At 37.4% G+C, this 24,288-nt stretch overlaps 3 protein-coding genes across 3 annotated transcripts in view; 1 reads left to right on the top strand and 2 right to left on the bottom strand.

Annotated features, from left to right (window-relative positions):
* Positions 1-846: 846 nt before the first annotated feature.
* On the bottom strand, positions 847-2,602 carry LOC114527755 (fibroblast growth factor receptor 3-like). The gene is made up of 4 exons (XM_028549451.1): positions 2,522-2,602; positions 2,221-2,414; positions 1,722-1,965; positions 847-1,281 (listed from the first exon to the last, which is right to left on the bottom strand). Exons 1-4 carry the CDS (start codon positions 2,543-2,545, stop codon positions 1,204-1,206), a joined length of 540 nt encoding a protein of 179 aa, XP_028405252.1. The 5' UTR covers positions 2,546-2,602; the 3' UTR covers positions 847-1,203.
* Positions 2,603-3,204: 602 nt separating this feature from the next.
* LOC114530856 (platelet-derived growth factor receptor alpha-like) lies at positions 3,205-7,966 on the bottom strand. The gene is made up of 7 exons (XM_028552448.1): positions 7,719-7,966; positions 6,421-6,708; positions 5,338-5,706; positions 4,495-4,800; positions 4,020-4,186; positions 3,505-3,624; positions 3,205-3,279 (listed from the first exon to the last, which is right to left on the bottom strand). The coding sequence occupies exons 1-7, from the start codon at positions 7,921-7,923 to the stop codon at positions 3,205-3,207; spliced, it is 1,530 nt and encodes a 509-aa protein (XP_028408249.1). The 5' UTR covers positions 7,924-7,966.
* Positions 7,967-13,574: 5,608 nt separating this feature from the next.
* The window catches only part of LOC114530192 (cytoplasmic dynein 2 heavy chain 1-like), a 31,939-nt gene continuing 21,225 nt past the window's right edge, over positions 13,575-24,288 (top strand). Inside the window, exons 1-20 of the mRNA XM_028551771.1 lie at positions 13,575-14,361; positions 14,684-14,845; positions 15,508-15,737; positions 16,295-16,543; positions 17,125-17,198; positions 17,548-17,710; positions 17,840-18,015; positions 18,745-18,940; positions 19,148-19,405; positions 19,647-19,745; positions 19,951-20,090; positions 20,396-20,746; positions 21,139-21,382; positions 21,673-21,822; positions 22,089-22,291; positions 22,483-22,638; positions 22,972-23,083; positions 23,197-23,367; positions 23,494-23,652; positions 23,859-24,082. Coding sequence (XP_028407572.1) covers positions 13,731-14,361; positions 14,684-14,845; positions 15,508-15,737; positions 16,295-16,543; positions 17,125-17,198; positions 17,548-17,710; positions 17,840-18,015; positions 18,745-18,940; positions 19,148-19,405; positions 19,647-19,745; positions 19,951-20,090; positions 20,396-20,746; positions 21,139-21,382; positions 21,673-21,822; positions 22,089-22,291; positions 22,483-22,638; positions 22,972-23,083; positions 23,197-23,367; positions 23,494-23,652; positions 23,859-24,082 — 4,148 coding nt within the window. The 5' untranslated portion in view covers positions 13,575-13,730. The remainder of the gene's footprint in view (positions 14,362-14,683; positions 14,846-15,507; positions 15,738-16,294; positions 16,544-17,124; positions 17,199-17,547; positions 17,711-17,839; positions 18,016-18,744; positions 18,941-19,147; positions 19,406-19,646; positions 19,746-19,950; positions 20,091-20,395; positions 20,747-21,138; positions 21,383-21,672; positions 21,823-22,088; positions 22,292-22,482; positions 22,639-22,971; positions 23,084-23,196; positions 23,368-23,493; positions 23,653-23,858; positions 24,083-24,288) is intronic.

Here is a 24,288-nt window from a genome sequence, read left to right on the forward strand (position 1 = left end):
GGTATTTCATTCCGGGTAATGTTTATGTAATAACAAAGAGCAAGCATTTTCTTGAGATATTGGTTAATTTCTTTGTAGTACAGGATATTATCAAGAATATCAAGGATATTGTTTTTAGTCGGAAAATTTCGCTTCCTCTTTTAAGAGAAAACATAAAGTGAAAGAGATGTGCCATTACATGGAATACAAAGACAAGTTTAGGAAACTAACTAGCACCCTTAGACGGAATTTAGCACACAGAGCTCTTGCAAATGACGTCATAGTTCACACTTTTCCCTTCACTAATTTAGGTAGCGAATTACTCGATAGGTTGACAGAAAAGAAGCATTAAGTGCATCTAAGATGAGATATACAGCATGTAATTTTGGTTAACATTTGAACGCTTAATTCCCCTGTTCAAAGTGTGCATTTAGCGATTCCACCCTAAACTATAATTTTGAGCAAACGCCTGTAGTCTTTTGGCAAGTCTAGCCATATACCCGCACTGATTGACTCGCGGCTCGCATTCCTTTCAATTCAAACTTAAGAGTCAGTACCGGTCAGGCATATTTAAGTGATACTTCAGAGATCCTTTGTCCTTCCCACTTAACGTTCTTAGTAGATTGCCGATGAATCAATTTTCTTAAAAATTATAACAACACAAAAAGTATTTTTTTAGAATCAGCACACCATTTGAAGAATAAATTCAGCCTAGATTTAAAGACAGGTTTTGAAAAAAAGTATCCCAAAAATGGCGGCATTTCGTCATTGTGGGAAAGGCTAATTAAGCAGATAATTATAAATTATTTAATATGCCTCCTATGAAGATATAAGATCGGCTGTACGCCAAAATAAATATATGTACTTAATAATATTCGGTTTACGAAATCAGTGTTCGAGAGAAACCTCTTGAACGTTCTATCGAACCAGAACTCCCAACTAACTCGTAGGTTGAACTACCTCTTTATGGGTATAACCTAAAAACTTTTCTTAGAAAGCTAGGCTAAAAAACTATTCATTGTTAAAGTCTTAAAAGGAGCACATTATTTCTCAGCCTCTGCTTCAGTTAGAACTAACTGCAAGTCTGCAACTAATTGGATTTACATTTACTTGCATGATCAAAATTTTAGTTAACGTTATTTTTCGCATTTTTCAGCTTTCATATATAACTGTATTGTGGGCTGATTATTAGAAACATACTTCTTTGAGTATGGACGACTGACTTCAGCAGTGAAGGATGTCGGTTTCTGTGCAAACAACTTTGTCTTTGTCCCAATTGTTATCCATGTCAATTCTTGAATTCTGAATAAAACAAGATATTGATGTTCTTATCTGTCGATCTTGATAATATACTGACTCGTGAAGAATAAATTATGAAGCATATTTTTTCCCTTTAAAACTTTGACAATAAAGAATTGTTCTTCATTTTACGTCATTGCGCAACTCTTGATTACTCAGTAAAAAGCATTTGTCACCGGAGTTTACAACCTGGAAAAAATCTATGTTTTTGTAGTTTTCGAAAATCAATTTTGCATAAATTTGCATTTTTTAGAAAAAGTAATTTCAGTCCAGAAACACAAACTCTACTAAAAAGGGTCACTGAACTTCTCCATAGTCGCTATTGACACCAATGGACTGTGCAAAGACCTAAAACTGATGAAGGACAAATCTACACTGTCAAACGACGAAAATATCTACTTTCCCATAATTTATTCCAATCGAGTCACCTTAATGATATTTACCTCAATAATATTTGCTTGTAAAAGCTCCCTAAGTTTAGCAAAAAGCAATTCAAAAGTGGGACGATTTTTTGGATTTTCATTCCAACACTCCAGCATTGTGAGGTAAATTTCAGTTGGACAATGATCAGGTTTTTCCATCCTCAAACAATCTTTGAGTAAAGCTACAAGTTGTTGAACAGGAATAGAAGGATACGGTGTTTGGCCAAGTGTGAACATTTCCCAAAGCAAAATACCGAAGGACCAGCTGAAAGTGATTGAAGTAAATTACAAGATCGCCCCTTTGTTGTTTTTCTGCTCTGCTCTGCTCTGCTCTGCTCTGCTCTGCTCTGCTCTGCTCTGCTCTGCTCTGCTCTGCTCTGCTCTGCTCTGCTCTGCTCTGCTCTGCTCTGCTCTGCTCTGCTCTGCTCTGCTCTGCTCAGTCAATCATATAAGACATACTGATTTGCCTTAAATTTCATTTTCCTTCGAAGTAATCATTACTATTTATTACTTAGCTTACACATCACTTTCTTCTGTGTACACTTTTTCCAATAAAGACTCCAGTGCCATCCATTTAATTGGAAGATATGCTTGCGTGTTAGATACATAGTTGTCACTATCGAACACTTCCCTTGCCAAACCAAAATCTGCAACTTTCATCACGTAACTATCCGAAACTAAAACATTACGCGCAGCAAGATCACGGTGAATGCACTGAAAACGAACAAATACATTTTCATGGGAGAGTATAAACGGTCATAATACTTTCACCCAGATAAATCTGAGGCACAAAAATGTAATTTTATCGGGATTGACTGTACCTTTTTAGAGGCAAGAAATTTCATTCCATTGCATATTTGAATTGCAGCTGAGACCAAATTTGCGAAAGTAAGTCTTTCCTTTGATGCAAAATCCTCTTTGAACCATGATGGTTGGAATATTTCTCTTCTTTTTCGCACAAACTCTAGCAAGCTCCCATTTGAACAGTATTCAATAATCATATAAAGTTTGGGATATTTAGTGCATGCTCCAAGAACATTCACGATGTTTTCATGTTGTCCTATATGGATGATCATCTTTAGTTCACCAGCTAAGTTTCGAATGTCGTTGATTTTAGGATTATCTAGCAAAAACATGACTATGACTAAGTAAGTATAAAAGATTCAGCAATTCATCAGAACCTTTTGTCTGTTTGATTTGATACGATCTCACCAGGGGCCAGTTGTATCAAGCCCGTTTAGCTTAAACGGTGGATAAGTTCAAAATAGAAAGCAAGTCTGCCCTTTTATTCAACAGGCGAACTAAATGTTTTTAAAATTTAATATAACGATGAACGATCATGTTTGCAACTACATATTCAGTGCATGATATTCAAGTTGGCTCATTTAAGAGATAAGAGTGTTATTTAATTTTGACTTATCCACCGTTTAAGCTAAACGGGCTTAATACAGCCGACCCCAGAGAGGTAAAAGATATAGCATATAAACATTCGCATAATCAATTCTTACTCTAACTTCCACGATATTTTTTTAGAGGCACGGTGGCAATTTACTCTACCCCCGGCTAAGCTTTCACATGTCTTGAAAGAAAGAAGAATTTTTTACGTACCCTATTTTTATTAACTTCGCTATATGCATGTACCTTTAGTTGTTTTCACAGCAACAGTCATGCACTCGTTTTCTTTATAATGAGCCAGTTTCATCTTGTTTCGTGCCTTATTTAGCTGCTTCCTTTGTTTCTTGGCTTGTGTGCTCTTATCTCGGGAGTTCATCAAACAAATGCCGTACGCTTTTGCTTTATATACCTTCCCAAATGCTCCACAACCAATAAGTTCATTGAACTTCAGATACATGTAAGGAAATTCCCAATCTTCATCATAAGAAAGATCGTGCATTTGTTCGTTTAGCGTCTTCATTGGATCAATCTATGCAAAAATGAAAAATGCAGGAATCCGCTCTGTAAGTGTTAGTCAAAGGACAATTCTTCTAGTTTTATGGATAATATTCTTTGCCCGATCAATTAATATTTTGCTGCTATTATAGTCAATATTCTCAGCTCCTTCATGTGGCTATTTGCCGAAACAGTGTGTTGTAATACTGTTTATTCACTTTGACCGAATGACTACGAGTCAATCTCAATCTAGCTACTCATTGTAGGCGGATATGCCGCAAAATCGTTCTTGAGCATTAATTGGAATTGCGCAACCAGGCAGCACTGAAACATGCATACATGCAGCTAGTGTGTGCAAATTAAAAAAGATTATAATGCATTGTAAAATGCACTTGCATGCATGCAGGTATATATTATTGTAGAGTCTACCGTATAGTTATTGCCTTCCAAGAAAAATCTTTTGTACGTTCTCTTTCGAGTGCGTTCCCTCACGTAGAGGACCAATGAAGTGACAACCACGAAGGACAGTAATAATAAAACACAGCCAATAGCAATGAACATATTATTCTTGTTGCTTTTGTGGTCGACAGTTGGAACTGAAAGATTGTTGTTGAATAGTCAGAACTTTGAACAAAATTGACGTGAGAGTGATGTTCAAGTGAAAGATGAAAGTAAAACTTTCATACACTTCCAAATTTCAAGATTCTTTAAACGGTCGTTGATGGGTAATGTTGATACATGGAATCATACAGCATCCTCAAATCGTAAATTTACTAGTAAATTGGAGCGCTCGCCTTGGCTTTTAGAGTTCAATCAAAACAAGAATTCTTTTTCTCCCCCCGAGCTCTTAATTCACGCACGCATGATTACGTAATGCATGTATACTTCTAAACAATAAAGTTACCTTCATTATTATCACCAACAGATCTGTAGACGTACGGTATTTTTCTACTCCAGAATGAGTTCTTTGCGATACAATGAGTGATGTGGTCGTGGGTTGTATCAAGCAGTATACTACTCATGTATGTATGAGATTGATTACCAACTCTCTTCTTTGCCACAAACATCTTCTTTATGGGTTCACATCTTGTTGTGTTGTCGATGCCGCATTTTTCCCAAGAGAACTCCGGTGGTGGATTGCTTCTAACAACGCAATGTATAAAGCTGCGATTTTGTTCATTTTTGATGGCTATCTTTACATCAGATAGAACTAGAAAAAATGAAAATTTAAGATTGCAGATTATAGAAAGCATCTCGGAAACGCGATGCGATTTTCAATTTTCAGAAACAGATTTATCCGGCATCGCAGCATCAAAGTTATTTGCGATTTAACTAAAAATTCAGGGGTTTGTGCGGTAGTGGCATAATCATGGAAAAAGAATAATAAAAAAAGATGCATTATCGTGCTGCTAAGTTTATTTTGAAGTTATTCTGTTTAAATGCGAAGAGAGTCTCATTTTGTGAGCTAGTTGTTTGTGTGTCTGCATGTTATTCAGAAAAGTCAGGTGATTGTCAAATGTCAATACTTATATAAGGCGTCGGACCTTTGTCGTACTGTCGTAACATTTCATAATACAAAGAGTAAAGTAGGAGCTGAAATAAACGCACCGCCGTAGCACTCCATTAATAACTTTATATAAAAGACTCTTCGGTAAGTAAAATTCTCTCACTCGATCACTCGCTCGAAATTCGTAAATAAATAAGCCGGGAAAGCGGACATATTACGTCTAAATTCAAATGAACAAACCTTTAATGTTTACGGCGAGAAGAAGCATTTGCTGTTGATCTTTTGAATTCTTCAGGTGGCAAGTAATCACACCATTATCTCTTTCGAGATTTACTTTTGAAATGGAAAATTTAACTTTCTCTGTTTGAGGGTTTTGCGAAGAGAGTGTGTACCTTCCATTCTTAGATATGCATGGTTTACTTTCTTCTGCGTAGATAATTTCATTCATCTGCTTTTTGGAGCAGAAAATAACAATTTTCCCTTTTCTTCCGTCCACACATGTCAGACTAGGCAGAGGAGAACCAAAAATACTGAACTGAATTGTAGCATTTTGATTTTCTTCAAACCATTTTGAAACGTTGCTTTTCTCAACGTTTAGATCCATCCAATCTAAAAATTATAAACCGTTAAAAATATAAAATATAGTAACTATTGCCATTACTATGTTATCACTATAGTACAAAATAATGTATTCAGTTAATTGTACAAATTTCACTATTAGGTGTCGATGCATGATGAGCAGCAGGTTTTTACGGTATGTGATCAAATGAATTCGTCCCTCTCCCTTCAATCAATCGTCGGGAACGATCCTGTAAAAAAGCAAAATTGCTACCCCCCAGTTATGGCAAGGTGGTGGGTTAAAGGTGGTAGATAAAAAGTAAAATTTTGTGCTTCACTAGCTTAGTTGCTTGAGGTAATTTGACAAGTCGTCTCACTCGTCTGTTGATAAATCGTTTTTAAAGTGATAGAACAGATTCTCGAAGTTTTTACTAGTGGATAATGTTTGCATACACTGTATTTAGTTACTTAAACAATTTATCTTAATTTTTAATTGATATATACTAATTCAACCTTACATCAACCGGCAACCGACTAAAAGGCTATATCACCCATATATGTTCTTCAGACACGCTTCAAGTGCCACGTGATCGTCGGTAAAATCTGGGGGTGGCCCCGCTACGCCCCTGGTCAATGATCTTAAGCTTTGAGGTTTGTGTTGCAGTGTTGGTTATTTAATTTCAAATCGGCAGGCCTGGACACAGTACACAGTGAATACACGACGTGTGGATACTACATCGATTTGGCTACTCTTGTTTGTTATACCTTTTACTTCCAGATTTAAGTTCGTAGAGCTAAGCAGAGGTGGTGGAAGTTCTAAAAGGCACGAATATCGTCCAGCAAAGTACTTTTCAGCGTCAATAAGAATGTACATTAGGGATTTGGTGTTGTTCGCCAATATTTTCTCTTCAGTTGGACGCAGGCTATTAGGATTATCTATACTTTTTGTCCACATTGCTTCAAGTTTGCAGTTACTCCGGTAGGTACAGGTCAAATTTATTGAATCTCCTTGATCAATAATAACGTTCCGTGACTTGACATGTGGCATTGTTTCTAAAAATGTAGAATACGTTTGAATAAATTATGTGCAAAATATTCGACCATGGTCGAGCATACCGGAAAACGATATATTCCTCCATGGTCAAATATACCGTTTTCCGGTATATTCGAGTATACCCAACCTCGTACCCAGGGCATTTTCCCTCCACATTGGGACGTCGGCGAAAAAGGCCCTGGCATCGGCTGGTCACGTGACACTCTGAATCTGAGGTTGTTGTGTTAGGAATTTGGAAGAACGTCCTTCTTCGCGGGTCAGTCTTCGGCTCATTCGAGCTTATAGAAGATTATTTAGATTATTTATATATTATCATCGGAGCAAATAAACTATAACACAACAACCTCAAATTCAGGGTGTGACGTGACCAGCCGTTGCCAGGGCCTTTTTCGCCGACTTCCCAATGTGGAGGCAAAATGCCCTGAGTACGAGGTTGGAGCATACCGGAAAACAGTATATTCTACCATGGTCGAGTATACCGGAATATGGTATATTTGGCTATGGTCGAGAATAACGGAAAACGCTATATTCGATTATGGTTAGTGAGAAAATAGTATGTTTTTATATTCTCTGATGTTTTGAAACAATCCTAGATGGTTTTTAACCTCAAAATAGCCATGGTTCTCGAAAGTAAGCTCAATATTCATTACTGAAGGCATAGCTTGCTAAAATATTTTGTTAACTCTGTGTTTATGGCCGCTTGATTCGCCGGGTACAATTCGGGCCTAAACCGCTTGTATTTATTTCACATTTTGTATTGTTTGATCTTCGTTGACTCTGTTGTATTTTCAGGAAATATTGAAGTCCGATCTTTCTTCTTTACTTCAAGATAAAAATCTGTTTGATATGAATGAATATGCATATGCTAAAAATGAACTGATATGCATAAAAAACTGACAGAATTTAAGACTCGTTTCCTGTAACATCCGTTTTAGGAAGGATTAACATTTGAAGGATTTGAAATCATTCCCATCATTGGAAAATTTAAAGCATAGCAGTTTAGACTTACTTATAATGATCGAAAGAGATCGATTTTCCCAAATATTTGAGTTGTTTTGCAATCTCATAACATACTCTCCCGTGTAGCTAGTTAACGCTGGACCAATCAGGAAATGGGAACCATTCCACGTATACTTGAAGGCAGAATCCTCGCAGTCATCATACCGTGGCAGTGTTTGGATGAGGATCCCATGTTTAATTTCATATGTTGGCATCGGTTTAACCACAAGCGTGGATCCGTAAATACCATCGTAAACTGAAGATGAAATATGAGAAGAATTTTGGTCTCGTATTTGAAAACTCTCACTAAAATTATACGAAATGAACTGGCAAAAGAGAAAATCTTTATACTCTTGTCTCAGTAATTTTTTTCCTTTGACTCTGACTGTTAATCCAAGTAAAAGACTATTACGCTGTTTTATTAACATGCATGGCATTTTGCCTCCTCCTAAAGTTTCAGAATTATTAAAAATCTAAAAACTGGAAGATATTCCAGGAAAAAGTTATCTATTTCCCCCACGGAACCGCGACGAATTTGGGATCGTGCTCAAATCAGTCGGTTTGCGTGTTCACATGATTAAAATGGATAAAGATTTGATTGCATGGTTCTACATGTTTAGTATTTTGCGGGCGGTCCAAAAATGGCGATGAAATTCTAAGAAGGCCATAAGTCTATAGAATGTTGCACAAACTACCCAGCTACATACGGTACATCAACTTAGTAAAATTAATATGCAATTCAATTAACCATGCTAATTTCTACTAAAACGCCCAGTATATTAGCTACTTTCATAGCATACACAAACCTTCAGATGTTCCAGTCCTCCAGCAGGCAAAGAGAAAGAACATGCGAAAAAACCAGATCCGTTCCATCGAGATGTTTTCAACACCTTTGTCCAATATAGCAAGCTCGTGCTGCAGATAAAATGTTATGAATTTCTGCAGTTTATATGCACAAACTCTTTATCTGGTCTATCAGAACATACTGAACGTCAATATCAAAATGATATCGCAACCGGCTTTGCTTCAATTAATTGCAGGCAGGTGAATGTCCTCTCTAAAGTAAATTGCAATCCACGTGCTAGATTCTCGAAAACCTCTGGTGTATGTGCGCAATCTATGAATCTACGACTGATTAAGGCCCCGTCCACACGTATCCGGATATTTTTAAAAACGAAGGTTTTTTTATCCGTTTTGGCCTTACATCCACATGCACGCAACCGTCGTTTTCGGCAACCGAAACGGAGGTTTTCAAAAACGCTCTCCAGAGAAAAAATCCTCCGTTTTCAAAACGTTTTACGTGGGGAGAGGGTCTAAATAGGGGGTAAGAAAAATCACATTTCATTTCGTCATTTTCGAGTTTTAACATTAGCTGCGTCATTAGGCTTTCGTAGCCATGGCCAACATAAGCAACAACTTTTCGAAATTTATCTGTTATCGGCCATTAGCAACGATTATCCAGTCTTAAGTACAACTATTGTTATGCAAAATCTGCGTAACTAATGCTATAATCTGCACGGAGACGCGGGGCAACATGCAGTTGCCAAAGAATAGCTGTGCCGGAAAGGAAAATTCTCAGAACAAAAAATGCTCAGTAAAATGCGAGAGACAATGTTCTTGTCAAATGAAACCGATCAAAATCACGTCATTGCATGTCATTTTTCAATCACGTTTTTCAATCAGGCAACAAAAGTTGCATGGGTGAAAGATTCTCCAGTTTGCAAAGCAATATTTTGCTATCAATATTTCGTAGATTTTGTCACGCACTATTTTTTAGCAAGAATGCTTTACTCAAATCAAATTAAATCCATCCGGGAGTTTTAACAAGAAACAAGTAAAGAAAATATATTATTTAGGGCAACAACACACTGAAACATTATTCTAGTGAACAAACTAACAGTTTCTCCCTTTGGACCTTTCACTTATATGACCTATATCGGCTTGTTGTTTCATGTGTCGGGCGAAGCATGGCGATATAAATTGATAAGGTTCAATCGTCGGAACCTACTATGTTATGTCGGTCTATGATTACTAATCCCCTGATATAGTCACTGTTTTAACCGGGAATGCCTAATTTATACACAAATTTATCCTTTAATTGACCGACAATGCCGCCGAAATTAACAATCTCGAATTTTTATCAACTTCTACTGTTTTTACCTTCAGTCTTAATTTAATAAGAGCTATAATTACTGTACAAATTATATGACATACAGCTTTATTCACCAATTGACGTGCGATGATTGGATGCTTCTCATGCGGCAGCGTGGGCCGCGGAGCGTAGGTAGAGAAGCCCAGCTTGCGAGGTTTGGATGCTTTCCAGCACGTGATCCTTCGGCCTTAGTATTGGACATAGATATAGTATTGGACCTGCTGCCATGGTAACGGCCCAGCAGGCCAAAACGTATTCGATATATTAATGTCTATATCATTTGTATATTGTGTATGTATAGGTTTTACGATTTTGCAAAATTAATATAAGCAAAACATGCATGTGATTGGAGTCAAATCTTGTGATATCTTTCTTTTGTTTCATACATATGCATCATCACAAGTCTATGACAGACATGCAGATGTCTTCGGCCTAGATCGAAAGCGCATAGGATCGCATTTTGCAAAAATGCATGATGCACTGCATCAAATAATAAAGTTGGCGTTGTAATGTAATGATAGACCTTTCCTCTTTTAGCTTTCAAGCGCGCAATGCGTGATTGTAGTTGATTATCAAACAATGCGTGACTGTAGTTGATTATCAAACAACTTTGAGTTGCAATATCGCTCTGCTGAAGACCGTTTTCCATTTTGTTTTAAAGTCATTAGTTATGGTCGAACACTTCGGAAACAAAGAAATACGCTAAGTTACCTTACGATACGGTTGAAGTGGAAAACGGCCTTTAGAAGCGATTTTTTTTGTAAGAAGACCTTCCCGATTCTCTTGTTAAACTAAATCGCTCCTGAACATGAACTCAAATTGACCTTGATAGTCAACTACCGTCATGCATCGCGCTCTTGAAAGCTAAAAGGGAAAAGGTCCATTTCTGAATTATAGGTAGAGTTGAGAGTCAGATGCTTGAAAATTCCAAGGAATGAGCAATATTAGCAATTAGCAAGTGGCATAGTCTCTTTGTCGTTAATATTTGGCTTTTTATCGAATGAATAATATACACAAAAGTGCATGTCAATGCATCAGGATTACTTGTTTTGTAAAACGTATGTCGACTGGCATCCTATGAAGCATAAATCGGCGCGCGACGAGACGCAAAAGTTGAATGTTTCATAACCTTTTTTTACATAGCTACTGTTCGTGAGAGGAGTTGGTAGCTTTTTGGCACAATTCGATGGATCATCACTGAGTTATCATAACCTTCAACACTTTCAACTACTCCGTCAGCAAGCAATTGATCAGAGCTATCAACATTTTGATAAAATATTTTGAAAATGCGTTTACCGATTTTGAAAGTGCGTTTAGACTTCTATCGCAATATATCTGATAGTCAGAAAATGTTTATTTTCAACACGGCTAAATAAAGTAAATAATGTTTTCCCCGGCATGTTTTTCTACACCTTTAGAAAACCTTGAAATTGTCCCTTTGATTACATATATGCCTGCCAATTTGTGTCATTTTCTAACTTGGTACACTATACCCGCGTGCATTTTGATTTTTAGAGCAGCATGCATGCAGTACATACGTCATGGTTTTTTATCCGCCGTCCACATATTTATAGCTAAAACTAAATTTGGTATACTTGGAATTTCGTTCTATAGTAACCATTAGATAAATTTATTTCTTCGTTAGAGCTACGGCGGTAGTACTATCAATACATTGTTAAAATAACCTTAAATTTTGAGGCTCCGAAAAATCATGACAGCCCTTTTCCTCATTTTGCATATAACTTTATAAGACATATTTGAGTACTAAATATCTTATCGCGCATGTCGAGAAAACATCCACTATATATTTGTATAGTTAGCATATCTTTCACATTCTATAGCCTACCTTCGCACAATATATGGCTTCGTCTTTCACAGCTGTTAGTGTTTCTCTTTGTAGTTCAATTTAAACGTGCACGGGTACACAAGTGACAAGAACAATGTCCAAAACACCACAAAGCAGTTTATAGTTAAAAAACCACTTAATACCAGCAGCTGTTCATTAATTCATTATTACTCACAAACACAATTATATTGAATAAGATGCAACCTTTTCCTTAATGCTATTCCTATCAATTATTTATAACAAAAGTAAAAAAAAACAGTCAATATTTATGGCCTATAGATAATCGCTTGTAAACACGAGGAACGAGACATGCAATATTACGACATCAGTTTCACAAGCCATGCGGAAGGAAGACACTTAAACTGACTGGATAAGAAATTTATTTCTATTACTTAGTTAGAACTTTTGCTGTCCACGCAAGTTATAGCCCCATTTACATTACACTCAATTTATTGGCACGGCACGGATAAAATTGGTTCCCAAAACAAAGGCCGAGCACAGATGAAATGGGCGAGGGTACCGATTTTAGCCGTGCCGTGCCAATAAATCGAGTGTAGTGTCAACGGGGCTCAAAAAAATGTATTTATTGGCACGGAACGGATAAAATGGGTACCCGTGCCCATTTCATCTGTGCTCGGCCTTTGTTTTTGTATCCTGAACACTAACAAATTGGGCACGGGTACTAATTTTACCGATTGCAGTGCCGATAAATTGAGTGCAGTGTAAACGGGGCTTATAGAGGCTCATATTATCATGCATTCCTCTTCAGCAGCTTGGATTGTCTTTCGTTAATATTAATCACATTTTTAACAGAAGATGCGGTGAAAAGAATTATCGAATCTATTCACATCGGAAAACATGTAAGAATGGAGATGTTCATCACTTCAAGTGAAATTTGAAAACTCGTGGTTTTGAATACAAATATTGTACCATGTATAGTTTACCGGTAGTTCTCCAAGAGAAAACTGACGAGGGCAGACTTTCATTTCATCAGTGAATTGATTGTCCACTTTCTCTACTGGCACAAAATATCTTTCAAGAGGTTGCGGCGGTGGCTTTATTCGGAAGAGAGTCGACTAAGCAATGACTATGGGGCTGATTACAAATGATCTCTATCGTTATCTTATGACAAAATTATATCAGCATCTAACTGATCTAAGTAAAAAACTCCATTAAAAAAATAAACGGCAATCAGATTATAAAATTACTTTTACATCCCATGCAGCACTGTAGAGGGAGTTTTTAACTATTTAGGCATACTCAGATACTCCCCAACAAAAGCTTGAAGATCTTACTTCTCAGTTCCGCAAATAAGTTTTCTTGCGTTTTGTGGGAGATATTAAGCAATACAAAGGCTGTGCTAAAAAAATGTTTCCTGCCAGACTATACCTTTGAATTGTGCGATTTTTACAGACAATCCAACGTCCGATGAAGAAGACCACTGAAATTTGCACTTGTGCAAGTTTTGCAACTAAACTTATATTAACAAATATAAGTAAGCTGGCAGCATCTTTTTACCCCCTCACGAGCTTTGAGATTGAGGGAATCAATCACTCATCATGCATGCAGCCTTTGCGAGTCATTGCGACAAAAAAGAACCACCTAATGTCCATCTCAACCTATTAAGCCCGGGGAAAATTGAAAACTGTAAAAAAATAAGAAGTTAAACTAAAGAAATGGCAATCGTTTTGTTAGTATAATCATGTCAACCGCCAGAATGCGTTTCAAGGAATATATCAGTGATATCAGTGCAGCATACCTGTAAACACTTAGCAGTTACGAGAAACCCACAAAACCCTCTTATATCCTGTTAATTCGTTGATATCAATCTACGTACATGTATGTCCATCAGGTTCCTAAGCAACATGGCAACATAATATTTGAGGCAAGTTTGAAAATAATTTGGTTTTTTAAGGACAAAACATCGAAATCCTGGCTATTTATGATGATTTTTAAATCCTCTCACCTCACGAAACAGCAGTATTTTGATAGTTCGTGAGTAAGGGAAAAATTATACGGCAAATATGCCTTCAAGTTCGTCACTTAGTGATACAAGAAAGACCTTCGTTTTAACAACAACAGCAAACCATTATGGCTTGCCGTCTTCTGACGAGGCTTTTAAAGACCTACATGACCGAAAGGAGCTAAACACTTTCCTTGATGATGGAAACTGCCCAATCTTAGTTGCTAGATGTGATGCCAAGCAGAAGAAAATTAACCTAAGTAATAATATCGATTCAACTACAACTACCGACAAACTATTGTTATTTTTCAAACTTCAACCTGCTGTTGTTACGCCGGAAAACTTGCATGAGAATGTGTTCGTATCATCCATGCTAGATTCTCCAATCGATACATTTTATCATTCTGTGCAAAAAGTATATGCCCCTCTATTGTTGAAAGATGACAATTGGAGTCAAAAATTCGATCCAAAGTTACAGACCTTACTAAGTGAACTTGAAACAGGTCTTGCTGCAGTTGTTCGCAAGCAGCAATACTCTCAGACTGAGAAGAAATCATTGGAAAGTGAAGAAAATGTTGGGGGGATCTTGACACCTGAAGATGAGTTTCAATATTGGTCAGATGCAGCTGTGTCTGGTTACGATTTGAGCGAGAGAGAAAGAGCTACATACTTCCAAGAAATATTCCAAAAAGGCAAGTGTCTATTTTAAATTCTGTTAAGCATAGGTGCTTAACACATTCAATCCTGTATGCACATATTTACACATAACTTCAAATCAATTTTTTAAATCACTACGTATATTTTTATTAGTTAGAGATGCATTCCAGGACATAAAATTATACCTTTTTCAATTATCATACCAAAATTCATTAGTGAGAAAAGTGGTTTCTCTTGGTCTGCTTTGCCTTAAGAATTACTTTGCCAAAGGATTTGAAACACATTTTGTGCATAGGAGGTATTGTTTATTGTGCAGAGGAAATTTATATTCATTATTTCTCTTTTAATTACTATTAGGTAATGTCAGTCGTTCATTCAGTAACTTGGATAGCTTAGAACTTGATGATGTTTTGGAGTTGCTTGAAACAACTCAAGATATTTTGGATGAACTATGGAAACAGGATGAACATAAGCCATATTTGGAAGTCAGAATGAGACATATTCTTGAGGTTATGGCTGGTTAGTGCAATTATCTATTTGATATCCTCCTTAAAGCTAGATGTTTATGTAGAGGATGGCAGACAAACGTCACCTGACAAGCTAAGAAATTTAGACTCGGAAACGCGATTTTCTGCTTTTTTGGTATAAATTGTAAGACTTACTAACTCTGTCCTATCTGGGGGAGAGGGGGGGAAAGCGCTTTCTCTTTCAGGCGGTACATGTTTGTTGATGTAATCACACTTTTGTCAGTGGTCTAAACTTAAGGAAACCTATAGGTTCATATGTCAATTGTTTCAATGTATAATGTATTACCCGTACAATTGCATCACAAGACTCAAGGCCCCGTTTCTACCATGGCTGGATAATTTTTTAGTTGTTTCCACTATTTGAATTCACACATGTAGGTAGTTTTTTCCGAGTAGGATACCTGCATGGGAAAGTTAATGCGCTTTTATATAGCTACAGTATGTAAATATACCGTACCTGGATTACTATAAGTCTAAATTTCGTTCAATAAGTCTTATAAGAATCAAAGAACGTCTAAACCAGCCACACACACAGAGTTTTCTTTTTGTACTCTACAGTATCTATTATTTCCAATTAAATTCTCACGAAAATTTTTGACTCGCTTTTACATTATTTATCACATCACAAATCCCTTTAATTCATATATTCTGCAGGATCGTTAGCACGCTATGTGCAAAGAAAACTGAGTTTGCTTGACATTTGGTCTGGTTCATTTGTCACGACTCGCGATGAACTCCGCAAAGGAATATCTGTATGTGAGCATTGGGCGACTGTGTGTGATACTTTAACATCTCATTTCTGGAAACGATTTCCATTGCATCCTTGGGAAGGTGACAAGTTTACTCCGACTATTGTTGTTCAGTTGACTGCAAGGCTCGAGGAGGTACTTTTAGCATTCATACTGTATGTCGTTTCTTAATTTTGATTTTTGAACTTTTTGAAATTTCCCATTCAAAGGAGCAGCGTGGCAGTGTCTTCTAATATAGACCAAAACTCTCAACGCCCTTCAGCAAGAGCATTAGTGCGACTAGTTAAATGTCGAGAAATGTTATGTTTTCTCCATTCACAATAAAATAAAGCCCCATTTACACTACGCCCAATTTGAAGTTTGGTACGGATGAAATTTTGACCATCTATTTCGGTAGTCCAAATTTCATCATTCAGTTTCAAATTTTATCCGCACTTCGCGTGTGTAGTACGTGTAAATGGGGCCTAATTGGAAGTTATATCAAATTATGACAGTGACGACAAAGTCTCTCATGGCTATGCCGCTCACCATTAAGATTAGGTCAAATTTATGGCTTTCTTTCGTGTGGGCGAGAAACTCGTAGGGTCCCAAAATAATGTCGAGTTTTCGAGGTGGATTTCTCTACGTCTGTAAACATCGTAGTATATTTTAATAGTCACTAACAAACATCATGGTCAAAATGTTTAATTAAGGTGGTGACATTGCGAACTGTTCACGAACAACTTACACATTTACTAAGTGTAGCCGAGTGTCAACAACTGAAAACATCAGAGGCATTTCTTCCATTCTCTGGTCTTAATCCACTCCATCATAACCCATATACAGAACCTTTATGGCGAGCCGCAGTCGCACAGTATGAGAAGGCTATGATGCCTGCCGAACAAAAGATTGCTGGCAAATTGAGAGATCAGTTTCGCCAACTTTCCGGTCACTCCCACCAGGTGCGTTAAAGTCATATTTACATCCAGTTATGTCTATTATTTACCTCCAGTTATGTCTATGTGTAATACGTTCGTAGCGCGTAATGATTTTTAGATAATTTTTTTGCAATTTTTTAGACTCTTTCCCTACTTAGGCCATATAGCATAGACAATCCATAAGACAGTTAGAAAAGCCATTTGGAATTCCTAGGGAAAATAAATTCTTGTGCTTTGAGAACAAAGTTGCTTTAAACCTGCCTGTTTGAGATGATTTTATTATTTATTGCAGGGAGTAAAATGGTGTTAGAATTCCACTTTTGTGAAAAGAATTCAACTTTGACATTAAAATAACCAACTTTCTTGTAGGATGTACTTGCTTTAATGTGTGCGCAGTGAGAGGCATTTTCTCCTCCAAGCTTATTAAATTATTTCTTTCTTATGAGCCCAAAATGTACAACTTATTTATATCTCTTTAGGTGGCTTAGTTAGTAATGCATGTATACTGCCATTAATTTACCGGTTTTGTGTTCCCATCGCGTGGCCAGTGGCTGTATATAAAAAACCTTTAAACTATTGGATTCTTACTCTTCCTATAATTATAGCTGTTGCGAGAATTTCTACGTTACAAAGAACTGGTGAAAAGATCAAGTATTAAAAAGGAACTTGCACCGGAAAGGTACATATGTTGTTTAAAACGCCGTTCTTCCAAAATTGTCGTAATGAATGCCTTCCCATAGATATTATTACTTATTATTACTTATGATTATTATTATATGGCTTTTCAAAATCCTCTATTCTGATTGGTTGACGACCGATCCGTAAAAAGCCTCGGTCTGATATTTCACAGTACAGACCTCACGCTCGGTCAACAATCAGTTATTATTATTGCACTTTGTTACTATTTGGCAGTGACAAATCGAAAAAGAAACAAAGTAACTTCATGACAAACCCTGATCGTTAATATTAGGATTTCTGGCCGAGTATTGATATTCAACACCTTGAATTACCTTCCAATTCTGTTTTAGGGAAACACTTCTTGGTCAATTAACAGTGCACATAAAGAGTATCCAGGAAGACTTTTCATCAAAAAGTGGAGGGTATTCTGGAGGAAGTTCTGAGGTACCCAAGGGGAAGAATCTACCAGATGTTGTTAATAGTATTGTTTGGGTCAACCAGCTCCAATCTAAGGTGTGTGTGTGTGTGTGTGTGTGTGTGTGTGTGTTAAACATTTAGTGTTCAGACGGAAAAATAAACCACATGCATGCAGGCGTGAATGTCTAAAAGATAAGTTAAGTTTTACTATTTTACTGTTGCTAGGTAACTGAAACGCTGAAGACGGCAGAGCAGCTTTTAGGTGATTTATCTGGTTTCCAGGCTTTTACGAAACAAGCCTCTGACCTACATGACGAATTAAAGTTATATCAAAGAGAACAGTTTGAGTCGTGGTCCCACGATATACAAACTTCAATTGCGAACCCTAACAATTCTTTGAGGTAAAATTGTTAAAATATCCAGCTGTTAATATGATTTTTATTCTTTAATATGTAGAGCATGGGTATAAATACAGTTGTAGTGCTATGATTTGCACGTGTTGAAACAAAGGTGTACAGTACTGCCAAGAAATAACTTAACCCCGCGGCTACCCGCGTCTTACGTCCACTCTGCCCGCGTCATGCGTCCACTCTGCCCGCGTCCTGCGTCCACTCTTTCCGCGTCTTGCGTCCACTCTGCCCGCGTCCTGCGTCCACTCTGCCCGCGTCCTGCGTCCACTCTGCCCGCGTCATGCGTCCACTCTGCCCGCGTCCTGCGTCCACTCTGTCTGCGTCTTGCGTCCACTCTGCCCGCGTCCTGCGTCCACTCTGCCCGCGTCCTGCATCCACTCTGTCCGCGTCTTGCGTCCACTCTGCCCGCGTTCTGCGTCCACTCTGCCCGCATCTTGCGTCCACTCTGCCCGCGTCTTGCGTCCACTCTGCCCGCGTCCTGCGTCCACTCTGTCCGCATTTTGCGTCCACTCTGTCCGCGTCTTCCGTCCACTCAGCCCGCATCCTTCGTCCACTCTGCCCGCGTCTTGTTTTCACTCGTCCCATATGCACGTAGCTAAATTCATACTTTGTATTTGTATTTGTATTTGTATTTGTAATAATTTGTAACTTCGCAATCTTTCCCGAGTTGTTTGTGTTTATAATTCTGAAACCACAAAATCGATGTATTTTTACCAATAGTTTACAAACAAATGGTCGACTGATGGAGTTAAGTCATGCCGATGGCAAGCTAAAAGTTCATTACAGCGAACGTCTGGTGACATTAATACGTGAGGTTCGCCAGCTTGCTGCACTTGGTTTTAACATACCTGGCAAAATACAGTCGACTGCGGACGTGGCAAACAAGTTTTATAGACATGGTGTCATTTTGAAACAGGTATACCGTCTTTGGTATTTTAGGTCGTTACAGGAGAGTGTTTCAAAGTCGTCACAAGAGAAATCGGGTGCAATTATTTCATGCGTTGTTCTTTTTGCTATTAACGTGTCTTTCCCGCGCACGAAGAAGCAATTTATTGTTCAAACAGCTCATTTTTTGTTAGCGCTGGCCCTGTACATATAGTTACTTCTTCATAATTGTTCCCAGGTGGCTCATTTTTATAACACCATCGATCAACAAATGATCCCCAGTCAACAAGCCATGATGTTGGATTCTGCTCTTGCGTTTGAGAAGCTTGTGAAAAATCCCAAGTCAAATTCCCGCAGCAGTGACAAAAAGACACAAGTCACGTGGGACAATCCGACCGAACTAGAAAACTATATCAACAAGTTGCAGAAGGCCGCTGATCGTTTAACAACTGAGAATAGAAGGCTGAGAAAATGTCATCAAGTTATTGGGGAAAAGGTACCAAGAATGGGTTAGGTTGGGTTCGGGTTAGGCTTAGGGTTAGGCTTAGGGTTAGGCTTAGGGTTAGGCTTAGGGTTAGGTTAGGATTAGTGTTGTTAAGACAGGAGAGATCTAGAGCTATTGCATTATACTATATTATATATATGTCCCACCTTGGAGGGTAATTAAACTAATTGTAGAAAATTAAAAATTTTATTCATTTCTATATAATGCTGTATGTTGATATTTTTATATCCAGGTTATCCACTTGATGAGCGTGGACTTGTTGAGACAACAATCACGATGGAAGGAAGGTTTACTGGAAATCAGGCAGATTATTGCAAATCTTGTGCAACAGGTAAAATACTGTCGAGAATTGTTTTATAGTAACCTATGTTTTTCAAACCAAAAATATTGTTGGGAGATTGGTGTGATTAGGTTGCATGCCATATTAGGGAGATGATTTCTTTATTCTGTAGATTTGGAGGTCTTTAAATTGATACGAATAGAAGGTAAACAAGTCTTTGGTTCTGATCTTTCATCTTATTTTATATTATATTCAGGGTTTTAAAGCTGAGAACATGAAGCCGTGGAAGATGCATTGGGATCGTCAGTTGTATAAAGCATTGGAACATCAATATCAGTTGGGATTGGTAGCTCTTAACCAAAATCTACCAGAAATTAAAATCGAGCTGATATTCAAGTAAGATCAGCTAAGCTACAGTACTGTACATATATTCCCAGAAAACGCAAGAGATTTGATATCTCTGTAGTTCTTTCAATATCGGTGGAAATCAGAATAACGTGTTGAATATACGAGTTTACCAAACTAGTTCATGAAAGCACATTTACATTGTATAGCTATTTTACCAGATATGATATAGCGTATATAGCAAGCTATACGAATGCCTATTTCATATGGGATGACAAAATCACCCTAAGTGACCTTCATCTTTTGAGTCATCGTTGCGTTGTCTAATTCATGTTTACGATGTTCTTCACATCTAGGCAACAGAGATTGCAATTTCGTCCACCGTTTGAAGAAGTACGAGCTAAATATTACAGAGAAATGAAAAAGTTCATATCAATCCCTCTTCATTTCCGTGGAGTGAGCGATGACACGAGTATATATCCTCCACTTATTGAACACCATGCTTCAGCATTCTCGGTAGTTTACGCAAAAGCTGAAAAATTATTTACTCGATTATCAAAGATATTGGATGACTTTAAGGACTGGGTTACGCTTGGCATGGTCGACATTGATGCAATGGTCGATGAGCATCTTCAGTCCACTAGCGACTGGGAGAAAAATTTTAAGGCGATCAAAGCCAAAGGAAGAGAGGCAGAGAAATTACCCGGGTGGGTATGATGTATGTTCGTCAAGACGTCAAGAACACAATCCCATTCAGCTTAGGAAGAATTTTGTTGAATCTCTTGCAACAAAAAGACATGGGAAATCGATTATGGAGGACAGAGGAAATTTAATAGATGTTTTGCGAATAAAAAAGAAACATATTTTTCAAACATATGACCTAATTTTACTGTTTCTCATAACTACACACAGGACGTGGCAAAAATATGATCCACATTATGGTCCACAAGATATGATCCACGTTTCTATCCATTTTTCATTTCTACATTCACGGCTAGAATGCTGAATTAGTACCCAGACATTATATCGTAAAACATAAAACATAACATATAAAAAGCCATTGTGACTACTATTCACTTTCTACTTTATGTGCTTTTAGATCTATAAAAGTGGACTGCATCACCGTTTCAACATCGCCGGTGAAGACAACTATTGACGATCTCATACAGCAGTTATTTGATGCATTGCTCAACTCGCTAAGACGAAATATCATTAATCATAAACAGACCATTGAGAATTTCGTCACCGAAGGAATGGAAGCTCTATCGACGAGACCACAAACTGTAGAAGAGATTGGCTTAGCAAATGCAAAACACGAGGAGTTGAGCAAACGAATTCCTGAAGTAAGTTTGTCTCTTGCATCCAATGTGGCTAAAATTATTCACAGTCCAGTTCAGCATTGATCCTTCCTAAATCAATAGTAAGATTTAATAGGAAGATCACATTCAGGCCGATATTAGACCTGATAAAAAATAGGCAGCAATCCTACTTTTTCACAGCAAATTTTTTCGCTGACCAATCTTCAGATGGATCCACATCTTAATGAAATTATGCATACACGATAAAACAAGTGCAGTAATTGGCTAAAACAAGTGTAGTAATTTATTTATATACGTGTACTTGAACAAACTAGATCCACCCACTGTTTGAGAAAGCTGAATCCCAAAACAAATTACTGCGGTCAACGGCTGGTGAAGGAATTGAGCAGATTGGTCAGTTGAAAGGAAGATGGGATAAATTCGAACTGATGATGGAAAGTCATGAATTGATGATCAAAGAACAGGTATGTTACCAGAAATATCAAATATGTTGTTACGTACGTATATATATGTGGTAAATTAAATTGCTTTCAATCTATTGTCATTTGTTCTGTAAACTGAACCGAATCCTTATGGTAAAAAAAATTCTCTACAATTTTTCGTACCTTGAGTTGATCAGCGATCGATTCTTCGACTGAGGTGATTTGTGCTGCATAATGGCAACAAATTGCGCAAACATTTTATAACCAAGATATTCTCTTTATGGATGATGTTTTGATTATTTTATTAGGTTGAAGTAATGAAAAGCAACGTTGAATCAAGAGTAAATGCATTCCAGCAAAATCTGGAGAAGTTTGCTGCTCGATGGCATCAGTTGAAACCGAAAGATATTGATATGGAGGGAGACAACGAAGCATGTATCAACGCTGTGAAGTCTATCAAGGAACGGAGAGCTGAGTTTAATGAATTAGAAGAAAGCAAAGAAAAATTGATGTGCGTAAAACATTATTTGGATCAATTCGCATTTTCTTGTACTGTACACCTTCATTTTTGTTTTGTGGTAGATAAGCTGGACTTTGCGCAAGTTCTTCGTACTTATTTTTTCTTTTTCATGTTGCTATATAAATTTTGTTATCGGATTCCCCACTTGTTCTCAATAGCATTTCGAATTTTGTCTATTACAGTTTTGAATGCAAACACTTCGGTGTTCCAGAACCAGAATTCCCTTTGGCTAATGAACTAAAGACAGATATCGAAGAATACGAGTCGAATTGGATTCTGTTTGAACAGTTCAATAATGGTTTGGGCGAATTAACCAAAGAAGACTGGATTTCATTCAGGTTGGTTTTATTTTGTATTTTACGGTAGTACATACATATGCATGTGCCCGAACGACATATTTCGGATAAATTTAGCAATTGTAGCAATATTGCATGAAAAACAGTGGTAACATAATATGCTTGAATCACAATATTTAACTTCTCTACCAATGTTCGTCTTCCTTGTCTGGTAATTTTCCTCGCAATTTTAAATTACTGTAGGTATTCGTTCGTTTGCCATCCTGGCGAAAATTTGACGTTATTTCTTTTTGAGCCAAGAAAAAGTTTTGTTGTCGTTGTTGTTGATATATAACTCCTCTCTTGATATATAACCGTTGTTGTTTTGTTTTACAGAGGACATACATATAAATTTGAAGAATTTCTCATGATCTGGACAGACGAACTAAAGAATCGTGAACCAACGACCATGACAGTACGGTTGCAGAAAGAAGTGGACAAATACAAGGTATACATAGCTACATCGCGTATCTTACTCCGATGCGCAACGGTGTAGAACAATTTTTATATTTATATTTTCTGTGTGAGATTACAGCTACGTCTTTTTTAACTTCATCTTAGATCATCCATCCTTTGCTGAAATTCGTGAGAGGTGAACAGTTATCCCCGGATCACTGGCTCGACATGTTTAGGTTTTTAAAATTACCGAGAGGAACGACACTAGAGAAACTGACGTTTGGAGATATCATCAAAGTTGCGGATGAAATCATCGCGAATGCCGACGCTATCAAGGTAACAAACATATCTGTATAATCATCTGTCCTGATGTCAAATGAAAGCAAAACATCGTAGCAAAGTGTAAACGGTCCTTCATATATAATTGATATGTAAGTACTGTATGCCGTACTTTTTGTATAGGAATTAAATAGTCGCGCTCAAGGTGAAGTTTCTATTCGTGAAGCTCTACGTGAGTTGGAGTTGTGGGGCGCTGGTGCTGTATTTTCATTGACTGCTTACATGGATTCTTCAGACAAGGAAATTTCGATTATTAAAGATTGGAAAGATCTTGTTAATCAGGTAAGCGCGTACTGTTCTCATTATTGCCATAAAGTACATACACTGATCATCATCGTCTTCCAATAAATATATCACAATCATTACGTTTTAAAAAAGCTATTGCAACTAGCCATTCATCCCAGGTGATCTCGCACTCATAGGGAAATTATGTAGCAGGATTACTCACATAAACTGCAAGCAGTGATATGCATGTGCTCGTATTTCAGGTCGGCGATAATCAGTGTCTACTCCAGTCTCTAAAAGATTCCCCATATTACAAAGGATTCGCTGATAAAGCTTCGTTATGGGAGACACGTTTGGCTGATCTTGATGAATATCTTCATAATCTCAACCAAATTCAAAGAAAATGGGTTTACTTGGAACCAATTTTTGGCCGTGGTGCCCTGCCTAAAGAACAGGGAAGATTTAGAAGTGTCGATAATGATTTCAGGTAATCGAATACCTAATTACCTGTAGTCATTCATTTTAAAAAACGAAGTGTCGAAAATGCCAAATCTCGCAGTTGCTAGCGCGTTTCCTATTTAATTTTTTTGTTAGTTTAGTAGACTCAATATTTTTATGAATTCCGAAGGCTACAATCTAGTTTCTACATCACTAGCTTCGTATGTCATTATTGGCCGTCGAAGTGCATAAATA

Source organism: Dendronephthya gigantea, unplaced genomic scaffold (assembly GCF_004324835.1).
Source record: "Dendronephthya gigantea isolate DGI-Jeju-01 unplaced genomic scaffold, DenGig_1.0 000001F, whole genome shotgun sequence".
Lineage (NCBI taxonomy): Eukaryota > Metazoa > Cnidaria > Anthozoa > Malacalcyonacea > Nephtheidae > Dendronephthya > Dendronephthya gigantea.